Source organism: Myripristis murdjan, chromosome 9, assembly GCF_902150065.1.
Source record: "Myripristis murdjan chromosome 9, fMyrMur1.1, whole genome shotgun sequence".
In the NCBI taxonomy this organism is placed as follows: Eukaryota; Metazoa; Chordata; class Actinopteri; order Holocentriformes; family Holocentridae; genus Myripristis; species Myripristis murdjan.
The window spans coordinates 19,889,009-19,904,880 of NC_043988.1; the positions used below are offsets into that span (position 1 = coordinate 19,889,009).

The 15,872-nt window shown below is 39.8% G+C and overlaps 1 protein-coding gene across 1 annotated transcript in view; it reads left to right on the plus strand.

The window, feature by feature from the left end:
- The window catches only part of unc5ca (unc-5 netrin receptor Ca), a 239,398-nt gene that overhangs the window by 187,814 nt on the left and 35,712 nt on the right, over nucleotides 1-15,872 (plus strand). Inside the window, exons 5-8 of the mRNA XM_030060679.1 lie at nucleotides 2,438-2,618; nucleotides 5,727-5,894; nucleotides 6,233-6,397; nucleotides 12,008-12,064. Of these exons, the coding sequence (XP_029916539.1) occupies nucleotides 2,438-2,618; nucleotides 5,727-5,894; nucleotides 6,233-6,397; nucleotides 12,008-12,064 (571 nt within the window). The remainder of the gene's footprint in view (nucleotides 1-2,437; nucleotides 2,619-5,726; nucleotides 5,895-6,232; nucleotides 6,398-12,007; nucleotides 12,065-15,872) is intronic.

A 15,872-nucleotide genomic window follows, 5' to 3' on the forward strand; every position in this document is an offset into this window, starting at 1 on the left:
CAAGAAATATAGTAGTCGAAGAGTACAGAGAAGAGAAATGTGACTTTCCGTGTCAGTTTCTCCACTTGTCATATAACTCTCTCTCTCTCTCTCTCTCTCTCTCTCTCTCTTTTTTTTTTTTTTTTGTTTTTTTTTTTTGTTTTGCGTTGCACCCAACAAGTGGAGAGGCTGATGTTTTTACTACTGTTAATAGTTAATTGTTAAAGAAAAAAAATCAGCTACATTCAACTTGTCCCCAACCTTTATTTTCTTGCTTTTATGATTCACATGTTATGAAAGTGCTATCCACTTCAAAAGTAATGCACCACTGATACCAATAATACCCCTTAAAGGATTATTCAGTATGCTAATATGTAGCGACAGATACACTCCTGTAGTCCGTGACCCTGCGCTATAATCGTCCTTCACTTATGCAGAATTTGAAGGTGTTATTGTGTCCTTGTGGTCACGTTATAGCGTGAACACCACTATAATCCAATTTTTCTTGTTGTGCATTAACATTTTCATGCATTGATGAACGCTACATGTCAAATAAGGATTAGTTAATTTTTTGTGCCTGTGCAAATATTTATGTGTGTCTCTGTTTATATATGTGTGTATATGTGTTTGTGTGTGTGTGTGTGTGTGTGTGTGTGTGTGTGTGTGTGTGTGTGTGTGTGTGTGTGTGATTAATGTGAGAAAATCCGAGTGTCAGAGCATCAAAGTGAATGATGACTGGCCTGTTTCTATTTTCTCTTTTATCACGCTCAGATGAAGCACTGCTCTTGGCACCTACAGTCCTTTCAATTATCCCCTGTCTTTCCTTTACTTCTCATATTTTGCTCACTCTATCCATCACTCACATCTTATTTCTCTCCATCTCTCCCTCTCTCACTTTAGCCTCTAAGTTTCTCAGCCATTGATTTATCTCTCATTCCGTGCATTTCCTCACTTCCTTTTAAGGACACATAAATACATATGCTCACACACAGAAATTCTGACATACATTGACATACACTGAGTATTCTTTTGGGTTTTTTTTTTTCCCCCTAGTATAACCTTTTCTTTTTAATAGAAACTGAAAGGTCACACCACACTGCAACTCACTCAAGATTACACGAAGCTACAGAGAGCCTCGTGGTCAAAGAGCACTGCTGAAGCTCTGAACTTCAGAGGGAGAAGCAGGCACTGGAACAGAGAGACAGGGAGAGGGAGAGAATGACAGGAAATCTTGAGCAGGTTGTAAACAGAAAAATAACAGAATATCCCTTGTTCTGCATCTGAGATTTCCATTTCCTAATGCGAAGGGAGGAGGAAATTAAACAACGTGAATTAAACAACGTGGCTCGGACATTTATGTGCGAGCCATAAACTTTGGACAGGCTGAATTTATGAGGGTTTGGACCAGTAAATACAGCACTCAGGAAATGTGATTAGGCTCATAAATAGGATAGTTTCCCGCTGTCCTACCCTTCACCCATAGTACCTTGCAAAAGCATATGTTCGGGAAATTTCCCCTCTGTCTCTGCTGCCACCGCTGAATTAGACACTGTGAAGGGTCTATTGTAGTTTCTGTTTTTGCCTTTTACCTGTACACATGCATGGTTTGTTTTGATATGATTTGATTTGAACCTCACCCCTGCAGCTTATACTTGCATAACTTGCATAATCCATACACTTTGATTGGTTATTTTCCTTAAGCATATGGTAGCCTACCCCTAACCTAACACATTTAATTGCTTGTTATTATGTTTCTGTATTACATGTTGCTGCATAACTTATAGTTTTTATTTCTTTATATACCTTGAGTTATTTAAGATGGAACAAAAACACACTCACGTGTATGTGTGTGTGTGTGTGTGTGTGTGTGTGTGTGTGTGTGTGTGTGTTTGCTGTTTTATTTTCACCGGTATTCTCATCTCAAGTTGACATTTCCACAAAGCTATCCTGTGTGGAGCCATTGAAAAACAAGATTATAACAACATCCTATTATAAGTCCATCTATCCCTTCTTTATTTGTCAGCTGGAAAGGTTGAAAAACAAGATTATAACAACACCTGAACTTAATCCTTTTGTTCTTCTTCTTCTACTCTCTCAGCTAGACTGTTTGGAAAACATCACATAAACCATTTTTTATCTAATCTGTTCCTCCCTTCTTCTCTTTTCATCCGCTCATCTTCCCAGCGAGGTCTGATTGAAAAAACAAGATAATAACATGATCCTATAGCGCTCCTCAGCTGGGTCAGAAAATGAAGAACTTAAGTAGATGAATAATGGTTTATGTGATATAAGTGGGTTTCAACTTAATGGCAAAGACAAAATCTCATCTCGCCTCTCATACTTTCACCTCTTTTTTCTTCGTCCCTCCAGGGTGGAGTGGTTGGAGACAAACTTCTATGTACTCACTGACCTGTTTCTCAGCTCTCGCCCTGACTCCCCCTCTCTCTCTCTCTGTCAGGTGGAGTGGTTGAAGAATGAAGAGATAATTGACCCAGCAGAGGACAGAAACTTCTACATCACCATTGACCACAACCTGATCATCAAACAGGCTCGTCTGTCCGACACTGCCAACTACACCTGTGTGGCTAAAAATATAGTGGCCAAAAGACGGAGCACCACAGCTACTGTTATCGTTTATGGTAAGTGTGTGTGTGTGTGTGTGTGTGTGTGTGTGTGTGTGTGTGTGTCTTTGAGTACAGTATATATGCTCATGCAGTGTATATATCACCAGGCGAGCAGAGGTAGAGTGTCTCTGTACGAGTGTGTACAAGTCTTTTAGTCTCATTTTCAGTGTTTACATTATCTTTTACTTAAAACGAGTAAAAAAAAAAAAAAAAATAAAATAAAATGTCAGTGGGATGAAATAATCCCACTTGTTTACTAAAGATTTCACGTAATAACATTCAGTATAATCAAAATTCCTTGCTTTTCAAAGTTGAATTTTTGTTTGAAACACCCACCTTATAATGCTTCTGTGGCCATTCATAAACCACAGAACTGATAATTTGCTGTATAAAGAAAACGTTTCGCCACGGACTGTTTTCCCTGGCGGAGGGACCGTTTCACTCCACCCAGTTTCAAATCATCAAAAAACAACAGTGCTGCTGCTTTTTGGAAAACTAACTTGGACGACTTGATTACGGTGATAGAAAACTGGTGTGAAGAAAGTTTGAAATCCCTGGAAGTTCATTTTCATATTGTAGTGGAATGAATGGAAATCACGGGCTGGATAAAAGGCAGGAAAAATGATAGCAGAGTTCTAAAATACGACTACTTGCTTTGGGAAAATATTAGCAGAAATGTTAAATATATACATTTTGTAGATATTACACTAAAAATGCAAAAATCACTCTTATGGTCCTTTAATGCTGATGTGCCATATTCTGCCTTGGTTTAACATATTTATACTTGTTCCTAAAAAAAAAAAAAAAAAAAAAATCCTGAGCAAAATAAAACTGCATTGGAAACAAGTGGGATTATCTCTTTCAACCGGCAGATTTTTTTTCCCCTTTAGTTTTAAGAAAAAAAAAAAAAACACAATATTAACGCCTGATATGAGACTAGATGACTTGTTAAGATGGACATTTTTTTTGCATTGTGTGCTCACGTTGGTGTGTCTTTATTTATCTGTATTATATTTAAAATCAGTCAGGTTTACACCTTTTCAAATGCTAGCTGCAACCCACCCAACAATAAATTCTCCTTAACCACTCTGAACGACCAAGCCAGCCCCCATCTGCCACACATAATTAGCTCTATTGCCATGCCAACACGCTCTCTTTGTGATTGGCCTGATGTTCTCACATCACCTCTGCCCTCACCCAATTAAAATCCACCAATCACACCTTCCGTTTCAAATTAGAACACTTGGGCATTCCAAATGTCTGTGCACTCAGCCAAGAGTCGGACAACAAAATGAATTGTGCAGCATATGGTACGATAATAGCTCTAAACAACAAAAAACGCCCTAACTTTGAATACCTCAATTTTGAACAGTGCCGGTTTGTTTTCAAGACAAAGCTTCTCTTGCTTGCTTTGTTTGAGAAAACCTCCAAAGAAAATGCACATTATTTGTTATAAATGCCGTGGAAAATGCCTCACACATATGTCTTGTCTCAACTTTTTGTATTTCTCTGACCAAATGCCAGTTTGACATGAGAGGATGGAAAAATATTGAGGAGGAATTGTGTGTAGCAGCCCAACACACACACACACACACACACACATACCCATATACACATTCAGTGTTTCCCTCAAATATAACACCTACTCTATTCGTGAGGAGGAGGATTTTAATCAAAAATAACTCTGTGTGTTTGTGTGTGTGTGTGTGTGTGTGTGTGTGTGTGTGTGTGTGTGTGTGTGTGTACGTGCGTGTGTGCATGCGCATGTGTGATAGAGACATCGAGAGATGGAGTGGTGTGACACTGATGTATCCTTACAGAAATAGATTGTTCAATCTTTGGTTCAATCTTCTCAGCTCCGCAAGGGCCTGGCTGACACTGTTGACAAGGTGAAATAGTGGTGAGGAAACAGAGGAACAGAAGAAAAAAGATGGAACAGAAATAGATGTGTATAAAGGGTGAAGGCAGAGGAGAAGAGAGGTGAGGAGAGAAGAACAGCACAGAACAAAGGAGAACAGAGGCTGAAGAGAGGGGAGAAGGAAGTCAAGTGAGAGCATGTAATCCAAACAAAGCAGATGAGTGAAGGAAGATGATTTGTGATGATGATTTGTTTCTAATTGGGGCGCAGGGAAAGGAGCGGGCATCACCCACCAGGCTGTAACAGAGCTGTTATAGAGACTCAGCAGAGGAGTTTCAGCCCTCCCTCAATTGGTCTGGGTCCCACTTTAATTCTGTATCAGAGACGTACACGAGACAAGTAAAAGTCAAGTCTGAATGTACATGGACGGAGGAACTCTATTGGAGAAAGTGAGGACAAAGACAGACAGCCAGACAGGAAAAGAGAAGGGACACAAATAAAAACAGAGAGAAACAGAGAGAGAGAGAGAGAGAAGAAATTTTAGCGACAAACAGAAGCAGCTGTGGTAGCAAAGACTCAGGGTGAGGATTTCACTCTACTACCCGCTCTGTTTTCTCCCTCTGCTCTCCAGCAAGGGTTCAGGGTTAAACAATTTGCAAACAGCTTGTGCGGCTTGTGACAAAACGTGGGTGTACATTGCGGCCATGTGTGTGTATGGGTCTTTGTGTATGTGTGTGTGTGTGTGTGTGCATGCATATATGTGCATCCGTGTGCTTGTTTGTATCTGTGTACATCAGTGTGTCTGAATAAAGCAGTATATGTCGATGCTGCTTCAAATGTACAGTTTTGTCGTGAGTCTACATGAGGATGGTGTGTGTGCACACTGTGTGTATGTGTGTATGTAGTTTCTTTATGCAAACCAATCCAGCTGTTTTCTCACTGAACTTCACCTCCGCAGCTCCCTGGCATCTGTGACACGCTTACTCACTCCAAGACAAATAGTACAATTAAATAAAAATGCTACCATTAAACTGATAGATTTTTCCATTGAGAACAATGCCTTTCTCCAACTCCACAATGGGATTTTAATACACCCTGATGCCGTTTAAATGGATCAGCACTAGAACTATATAAAGTCTGTTTAAAAAAAAAAAAAAAAAAAAAATCTGGAGGCTTCCGTGCAACCACACCAAGTAAAGTTTGCTCTTTTGGATGGATAGACTAATTGATTGACTGATTGATTGGCTCATCCTCTGTTGCCGCAGTGAATGGTGGTTGGTCGACGTGGACAGAGTGGTCGGTGTGTAACAGCCGTTGTGGGCGGGGCTTCCAGAAACGGACACGAAGCTGCACAAACCCCGCCCCCCTTAATGGAGGATTGCCCTGTGATGGACAAGCCATTCAGAAGCTGGCTTGTACTACACTATGCACTGGTATACCTGTTCTAGTCTATTCTATTCTGTTCTATTCTTCTCTATTCTGTATTCCACTCTGTTCTATTCTAGTGTAGTCTATTCTAGTAACTAATTTAGTTTAGCGTGGGCGATGATGTGGCCTCATGTCTCTCCTTGTTCTGTCCTGCATTCAGCTTCTCCTCATTCCATTTCTAATCCTGGCTTTTTTCCATTGTTCTGTCCCATATACGCTACAGTCTGGGAGGTTTGGGATGTTAATAGAGTATCTCTACTCTTTTTTTTCTCATTCTGTCTCCTTTTCTGTCTCTTTCTCATCCCCTCTATCTTTTATTCCCCCAACCCCCTTCTCTCCCCAGTGGATGGTGTGTGGACAGAGTGGAGTAAGTGGTCGGCCTGTGGGACAGAGTGTACCCAGTGGAGGAGACGGGAGTGCAACAATCCAGCCCCGAAAAACGGAGGAAAGGACTGCGAGGGGCTGGTGCTCCAGTCTCAGAACTGCACTGATGGACTCTGTATGCAAAGTAAGTTCAGGCTATGTAGTCTTTGAAAGTAGAGCTGTTGTCAACCAATCCAGAATTAATGAAAAATGATTGTTCCATTGGAATCAAACACCTTGAAGCGTCTGTTTCTGTTGACATTATAATTACATGATATGAAAGTAAATTGCGCCCAGCTTTTATGTACCAAACTCATTTAGGACTGTGATGCATGGTCAGTTTTTGAGGCCAGCGGACTGTAGAACATGCCACTGAAGTTGAAGTGTTGATACTTTGATGACATTTTTACGTAGTAAAAAAGTAAAAGCATCAGCGTAAAAATCAATTTCTAAGTGAAACTTAAAAGCATCTTATTTAAAATGTACCCAGAGTAAAGAGTGGAGTTAATTTTGAGAAAAGAGAACTTACAAATGAGGAGCTCATACTTAGCTCTTTTGGTTGGAAAATTTGAAAATTACAAAATAGTTCATACATACAAAGTAAGCAAAATAAAATTCATCTCTTTGCTAACTGGCCATGCACTGCAAAGGGTTGCAGAATTTGTCAATTTGTGGTGGTCAAGTTTCTGATACTGATGGATAGCTGACAAAATATGCACAATACATGATGCAGATGATTTACAAAACATACTCAAAAGGTAGAACTGCACAAAAAAAAGCTACTTAGATACAAGAAGTGTTGGAAATATAGTTAGTTACTCCACCCTTGGACTTGAGCAACTGTGTGCTGTTATCAACAAAGGATTTGGGTTGCGTAATACACTGGATGGATCTCAAGTCTCTTTTTTCAACTGGGAATAAAATCAGTCTTAATCACACAGGACGCCACAGTATAACATGAAATAGCATGAATTAAAGTAACATGACAAGATACTTTTCATCAGAGTGGCTGATAAAAATTTCCCATCTTCACTGCCACAAAAAAAAAAAAAGAAAAAAAAAAGTTGTTCATGTGTCTCGGTCTCCAGAAAAGCAATTTCCTCTTCTTCCTCTCGCTTGTTCTTGTTCTCTTTCTCATCCTTCGTCTCCTGCTTCTCTCTTTATTTTTCATTGGATTCTCTCTCCATCGCCAGCTTTATTTCGCCTCTTCCCCTCTGCCCCTCTGACTTTGTGGTTTTCGCCAACACAGCCTCCTCTTTCTCCCCTCCATGGTGATTGGCTCATGTTCTGCCTTATAGTTGTTCTTCTGTACTTTTCTCTGCACACCACAGATGGTTTATGATGAAGGGTTCTAAAAGTCAAAATGAATGACTTAACTTTCCCCACGGCTTTGACCATTACCCATGTCAAAAAACGCCTGTGTTTTTAGGGGAAGATAATCATAAATAATGAGGCAGTGTTATCACCAAAAAAAAAAAAAAAAAACCTAGAATTTTGTGATTTTTGACACCGGGGGGGAAAAAAAAAACTGTGGCAATTTCCAAAACCACATGGAAAATGGAGGCTGAGTCATAATGGCACAAATACAGTAGCAGCAGTTTTTCCAAGGTGGATGCAATTATATGTGTTGACTTGTAGGAAAAGTGCTTGTTACTCCCTGTGCTCTGAGTAATTGGCAGACAAGCATCTGACGTGCAGAGAGAGAGGGGAGAAAGGCGGGCCTGTCAGTGAGAGTGGCGAAAAGAGTAGACAAAAGTGGAAAACCGAAAATAGTGCCTTTTGAAACGAATACACACACAAACACATGTGCTTGGAAAGTGTAATTATGCTATCACTGCTCACTGCTCTTTCTTCTCGCGCAACATGATTACTACAGAGAAATTGTCTTCAATGAAAAAGATTCTTTTTGGAGAGTCCGGTCACCCAGGACTCTCCTTGAGCAGTTGAAAGCTCCCTGGAAAGCAACAAAGGACTGTTTCTCCGTGCAGAGTCAAAGAATAAAACACCCTTACCGTAGAATAGAACAGAACAGAACAGAATAGAACCTCAAAAGGTCATATTTTCATACTTCTTCACCTGCAGCCACGGTATTGACAGAACTTACCGTACATGTGCAGTGCCCACTCCTAAAGCTGTGCTGTATACTGTGTCTGTGATCCATCTAAAGGATTCCCTGAGGCCTGTGAGGTATGGCCATAGGATCTGGGATAAACCCTGCAGAAGTATAGATCTAGACTCATTTCCTCTGATTGATTTTCTGTCTTTAAAATGACTAGACAGACATGATTTATGCCAGCACTAATGTTTCAACTGTTTCCTATAGCATTAACAGTAATCCAGGAACTCTGTTTGTGTGTGCGTGTGTGTATGTGTGTGTGTGTGTGTGTGTGTGTGTGTGTGTGTGTGTGTGTGTGAGTGAGTGTTCTGCATACACACCATTTTCACACACATATTTCTATGTAGCCAGATTTGTATCTAGGTATCAGGTATCCTCTAAAGCAATACAGTAGGATTATGTAGCTCCAATGGCACCATAAATGCAGTATCCTCTTAATAGGTATTTTAGAGCTGAGTATATCTGAAATGCATAAGATAATGCTTATATCGTTCTGTAACATTTTGTCTTTAGGCAACAGATCTTTTAAAACCATTACTGCACAGGGATAAATAAAAGTGTTCGTGCCACGGTTGTGCAGATACCAGACTGAAGTACTCATACTTGGCATCAGTGAAACCCACTGATTCTCTGCAGAGCTCAGTATTATCATCATGTATCTGACAAATGCTGATTCCATTAGTGGTAGTATTGAATGCATTTATTTATTTATTCAGTTATTCAGGTACTTATTCATTTATTTATTGATTTTCCATTACTTTGGTTTATGTTATATATATATATATATATATATATTTTTTTTTTTTTTTTTTTTTTTTTTTTTTTTCACTCCACATTTGTAGGCTTCATTGAATGATGGCAACAGAAGACAAAGGTTGTTGCTAGGGCTTTAGGGGAAGTGACTTTTAGGGATTTAGGGTTGTGTATGGACTGATAAAGCATTGGCCGCGTGGAGAGGGGGTTAATGCTTTAGATAGTGCTCGCTGTAATTGACTTTGTGCTCAAAAAGTACTTCACTCTGCTCTCTCTCGCTTTATTTGCCTCTCTCATTGTCTGTCTCTTGCTCTTCTCGTCTCCCTCCACCAGTCGTTCTCTCTCTTTCCGCCCCTCTACCTCTCTCTCTCTCTCTCTCTCTCTCTCTCTCGCTCTCTCTTTTCTCTGAAGTTTTCCTGTTAAACCCAGAGTACTAGAAACCCATTTGACCCCACTTTGGCCCCGCTTAGAGCATCCCCTCTCTATTTTATCTCTGTGTGTGCATCATGGAGTAATACTGGTGTGAGTCTGTAAAAGTACGTGTATGTTTGTTTGTGACAGAAGTTGTGTGTAAGTCTGTCTGAGTTCTTTAGAGTTTTTGGTGTTTTTTGCCAGATGGCATTTTTCTGACATATCGATAACCTTTCTAACAGAAGATTTAGAGCAAGCTCTACTTCTCTTATCCACAATAAAAAGACATTTTACCCACTATGTAGGTTCATGACTATGCATGTCTGAGGGTGTGTATGTGCGCTGTATATTGCAGTACATATATATGGCAGTATCTACAGAGCACTGACAGCAGTAAAAAATGCAGTTTGGTCTCTAAAATGGGAGCAATCACTGGAGGGACTGAGTGTAACTTTGGAGCATTCAGATACAATATCAAATCATGTTGGTGCTATACAGAAAGATCAGCACTATCAGCAAGTGCTGCACAGCACAGCAGACTGTTTGGACAAGCCATTTCCCCAGTGAAAGCTATATATTCTTCCCTTTGTGTGCTCTCAAGGTAGATTCTACAATCACACCACTTTTTCATTTGTTTGTTTTTTTTCTTTAGAGTCCTGTTCTGCGCTCACTGTCATCTATTTTCTCTTCTTTTTCTTTAAAGTTTGTCCTCATCTTCTATCCTCCCTTTGCATAACGCTTGTGTCAGCTCTTACTAAATCATTCATGCCTTATTTTACGACCATGATGTTTTTTTTCCCCACTTTTGTTTGAACAGTTGTGTTACAGTAAGAGCATGATACTTTTGTGGTACGATGCGTTTCACTCACTGTCATCATTTCTTTAAGCCATAAACCAGTGTGACATTTGCTCCATGCAGTCGTGTAAAAAATATTTGGCATAATGCATTTTGCTGAAAAATGTATCAACAAACACCTGATAAAAAAAGAAGAACTGCAAAGGCATCTGGCTTAAGAGTTTGAAAACACACTGATCTATGCCAGTATCCATGCAATTATACTGTTGAGGAATTTCACTGAGTCACAACTTTTTAACAACCATAATAGACCTTAAAATTTGCTTTGAAACCAATTTCCCTTCGGTGCAAGGATACCCCTTTGAGCAAAGTGGCCCGACTCATATAGTTACAAAGAAACACTGGATCATACCTATCATGCTCAAAAGTGTTACTGTATGTTTGTTTGTATATGTTTGTGCTTCGCCCCACTTAACCTTGCTAGTGTTTTCTGTCCTGTAGTATCAAATCAGTGGGTGTAGCAAGGCCACTTGGTCTGGCAAGAAGCTTTTAAGCCCACAATGTTGCTGTGTTGCCTTTATCAATTATACACTAGCACTTCAATTATACATCAGTACATCAGCAGTTCATCTGTGTCACAGACCCGCTGTCTGCCCCCGTTAAGTGAACCTCTCAACATGACACAGCACCAACTGTCCTGCAGACATCAGGGTTTTTTCCCTTAGGGACCCAGAAAGTAGGATTTTTTTTTTTCTTCAGGACCTCAATTAAAGCAACTACAAGGAGTTTTTAACGGATTATGAAACAGTCTAAATTTAATACTGATGCTTCCATTTGACCTACATAGGCAAATAAGACCATCAGCATGAAGACTGACTATTTCTATATAGTCAGGTTGGTGTTGCCGCAGAATCAGATGAAATGATTTACGGCATGCAGACTGGCGGCCCGTGTTGACTGTCAGATCCAGGTTCAGTAAACCGGGCTCCGCTGTATTTACCTTCGCTCTGCCTCTGGCTTGATTTCTTGTCCTCCCTGCCTTTGCTGTTTGCTCTCCCTCGGCCAATTTGAGCTCCTCTGCCCACTATCCGGACCGAGCTGTCACCCCACCAGGTGGTCGGCTAACACTGTGCTAGCTTCAGAGCTCTCAAGCCCCTGACCAAAAAAAAAATAAATAAATAAAAAATTTCCTGCTTGCTCCCTTGCACAAAATATCCTTACTGCAGGTGTTACATTTTGCTGTGCCATTATCTTTTTTAGTGAAGTTACACCAAACTTTGGAGTGTTTGCTGCGGTCACCCACGAGTGGGGATGTAAAAGTCTCTTCTCACATTATCTTGACATCTTTCCTTCACTTGCTTTCAAAACAAGGCCTTGAGGACATGAGGCGGCGGTGCTCATGGGAAATGCTGTCTTCACTCTGGGACGCACTTTTTATCCACAGCTTTTGTCGCCAAAATCAACACAAAATGAAAGTTCCATGTAGTTGCTTTAAAGAAGATTGCGAACCATGCCAACTACAACAAGACAGAAAGATATAATTTTTTTCTGTGTTTTTATGTTCTGTCATGTCTGTGCCATTTTCTTTGACTTGTTTGAGGTTCATTTTGTTTTGTCCCTCATTCTTTCTCTCTCTTCCTCCATCCGTTCCATCGTTCCCCTCCTCTCCCTTCCCCAAGGTTCATTGTTTCAGAAGTCAACTGAGCCCAAAGAAAAGAGTGATTTGGGATTCACATGTGAGTTGATGTTTTATGTTTTATCGTCCTCCATTTTTTCTGTCCCCTTCCTCCTGCTCCTCCTCCTCCTCTTCCTCCTCCTTCCTCCTTGTTTTCTCTCTTTGAATGAGCCTTGTCCTTTGGGTCATGTCATGTGCTTCCTTGTTTCATGTCATTTTGAGTTATTTGATAAGAGTTTTGCTCCTGCCTTTTGATCTGCTCCCTTGATATTCACTCTTTTGCTGTGCCTATCAAACAGAAGGTTTCGACAAAGCTTCAAACAGCAGCTCCAGTAGTTCTAAATGTTAATTATTTTTTTAATTAGACAAAGGAAGTCATTCTAGGTTAATCATTTGGATGTTTTCCAGCCTGTTCCTTATAGTTGTAGTAGTTAGTAAGGCACACATACTCAAGCTCAATTACTCCACTATCTGTCTAAATCTGGCTATAGTAGGTAATTTCTTGATCATCTTTTCGCTGTTAGAGTTGTAGTGGAATCAGAATTCTCAACATTCATATTCAGCTTCATGCAATCTCATTTGCAACCCAAAAGAAAACAGAAATGGAACAATGCCAGTTAGAACTGTTACCAGAACACACAAAGAACAAGAAGGAAAAATAGGAAGGCTGCATAGCATATGTTGAAAAATATCATAAATTTTGATAAACAGGTTATGCCTAGAAGCTAAGGTCACTGGGTAACTTTCTGTTTTACATATCTGCCTTAGGTAGGCAACTAAAATAGGGCCAGTCTCACATCATTTAAAATCTAAGGTTAATGTGAGGTCCTCAAGTTGCCTCTTGAAAAGTCAAGCTTTATTTGTGGGAGTGAAACATTTAAGAGAAAAATAATTAGCCAAGGGTGAGAAGGTCTATGGTTCTGATTGAAAGTTATCTAATGACAAAAGGAGAAAGGAAAAAATGCTAATAGTGAGTTAAAATATATATTCATCTCCACCTGCTCTCCTTCCATATTATCCTGCTCTCTTTTTGTTCTCCCTCGCTTTCTCTGGGTTGCTGTTACAGGTTCCTCAAACTGACATAATGAGATGGTTTTACCATAAAGTGTGAGAGAGACTGCAAAATTGCAAAATTGAGAGGAGCACAAGTGGAAGGACCCCTACCCTACATTATTACCATACTTTTTCATTTCTCTCATTGGCTGAACTCTCGTTTTATCTTCAAAGCAATCTCTGAGTGTCTGTGATGTGTTATAATGACTCTCGTTTAGGGTCTGCGGAAACAGTTTCATCATCAAAGTGTGTGTTTGAGATGACTAGTCCCAGGCAGTAACAGTGAGGCTGAACTTGAGAGATGATGGAGACAGATCATTTCTCATTTTACAAATCATCACTTCGTTTTCAAATTTTCAGAAAACTGTCAATAACGTAAGCAGGGAGAGGTTGCACCATCAGTTTTAAAAACCCATTTGTCAGCTAAACTGGCACTCTTCCTGAGGTTTTAAGGTTGATAAGCTTCCTGCAACTCCACTGAATGTATGACTATAGTTACACTTCTCATTTCCATGGGTTTCATTGGGTTTCAGTCAGATTTAGACGATGAGATGACATTTATGTATGTCAACACTTGGCCTGAAAATGGCTTTATGGGTGTCTGTTTATTTAAATGCATCTGTGTTTCTTATTTTCTTCAATCTACTTATCAATTCAATCTTCTTATCTCCTCCACCTGTGGGCAGAGTAGCACCTGGGTGGACTTAGATGTGTGATAGTTAGGTCACGATAAGGTGTAATTCCCCATTATGTAGGACACAACCAACACCTTCTCCTCTTCTTTTCCATTTCTTGCATTGATTGCATGCTGTGACTGCACTGCATCTACACTATGTTGAATTATTCGATTCAGTGATTATTTTGCCAGGTGCTGAGATTCCTGGCTTTCAGATCTCACTTTCCAGTTCGCATTCTGTTTTGGAACAAAGCTCCCTCCCCATTGGATTTTAAGATGCTTCCGATGTCCTCCACCCACCTACTGTACTTGAGCGGCCTGTGTCACAAAGTAGTTCAGCTGCGAAGGCTAAAAAAGCCTCACACTCAAACCAAAACAGTAACTGACAAAACAGTATTATCATCGCTGCTTTGTTAAAGTGTTTTGCATGCTGCTATTTTACTCCTTCAGCAGACGTTTCTGTTGGATCTGCTCCCTAATTAGCTCGCGTGCTCATCTCTTGTGAAAATGTGACTTAGTTGTTTACATTAATTACCAGCGTGGGAGGATGAGGTTTGTTCCAGAGAGAAGGAAACAACGTCTGACAGGGTTGCTGCATTTTGGCCAAGAGAGACTGGTAGAGGTCATAGTTTACTTCATGTCCCTTTTAATCTGATAAAAATTTGGATTAACCCTTGACCATTCCACCCTTTAGATCCATTTTGGGGGGGACAGGGGATCTTCAGGGGGACAAAAAAAGGTCAGCAGCAGATGCCACATAGAAGTGGTAAACATCATATGAAAGCTGCAACCCTGAGGACTGATTTAAGCAGCTCAGCATTGTATGTGAAGTTATTATAGTCATAAACCTGTAATAAATATTGTGTTTTTGGTTAGGTGCCTGTTTATTTTTTTATTTATTTCTTTATTTCTTTATTTTTTTTAATTTAGAGAGTATAAGGGATAGAACAGTATGACGGAAGCATATGATAGCCATTCTCATGCTCATTATCTGTCATAAGTTGTTGAAGCAATTTTGGGGTCGATACCATTTGTTACACATTATTGGTGCAAGATTCAGTTTAAATTTAATTTAAATTCCTGACCTCTCAAGAATTAATAAAAATTCCCAAAAATGCCATCAAGATACCAAATCATGACACCAAGCCCTTGAGGAACACCAAGAAAAATTCATACTTTGATTTTGTGCCAAAAACATTTGAAGATTTCTGTAAGAATTGCATTTTTGGTGATTGGATGCTGAGCATTCTTTTGCGGAAACGGCTCAGAAACCCCCTTTATTGTCAATATACTGAGGAAAGCTATATATCTGTGAATGCCTTAGATCTCTAGTTTGTGGCTGTAAAGTTTCATGAGGCTGTCATTATCCTAGAGGTCATAGTGATCTCACTACATTGAAATGATTACTATGGGGGCTAACATCATCACACGAGTAAAATACATACACTTTTTAATACATGTTTTAATGTGTCTGTTGCAGGCTTGTTAAAACATACATCTAAATTGACTTTTTTATACAGATTTCAGACTAGTGTACTCTACTAAAAATAAACTGTCTGTCCCTTGAGTTGTTTTGTTTTGTTTTGTTTTGTTTTGTTTTGTTTTGTTTTGTTTTGTTTTGTTTTGTTTTGTTTTGTTTTGTTTTGTTTTGTTTTTGCTGGCACCCATTATTATTAAGTTTACAGAACACAAGCATAACTCCACCTACAGTATGTGACTAGTTTCTTTTGCTCTCTGCCTCTATCTCTCTTTCTTTTTTACTCATCCCCACCAGTTACTTAGAGCCAATGTGTCTGCCAGGAGTGCAGTATGGGTGGTGTTTGCATGTTTGTGCCAAGCGAGATCAAAAAGGCAGTTGAATGAGTTTCAGCCAATGATTGTCCACAGCTCTGCTTTGGATGCAGATCACAGAGAAGATAGAGACGGGCTGAGCTGAGTTATCCTTGTGTCCCCCCTCTTTAAATCCTGTCTGTGGCAGATTGGACAGAAACAGAGAATGACAAAAAGCTCATCCAACTGATCGACAGCGATCCATGCTGACTGATGGTTAGCTAGGGGCTTCCTTTCTGCTGTCCCGTGTGTGTGTGTGTGTGTGTGTGTGTGTGTGAGAGAGAGAGAGATAGAGAGAGAGAGGAAGAGA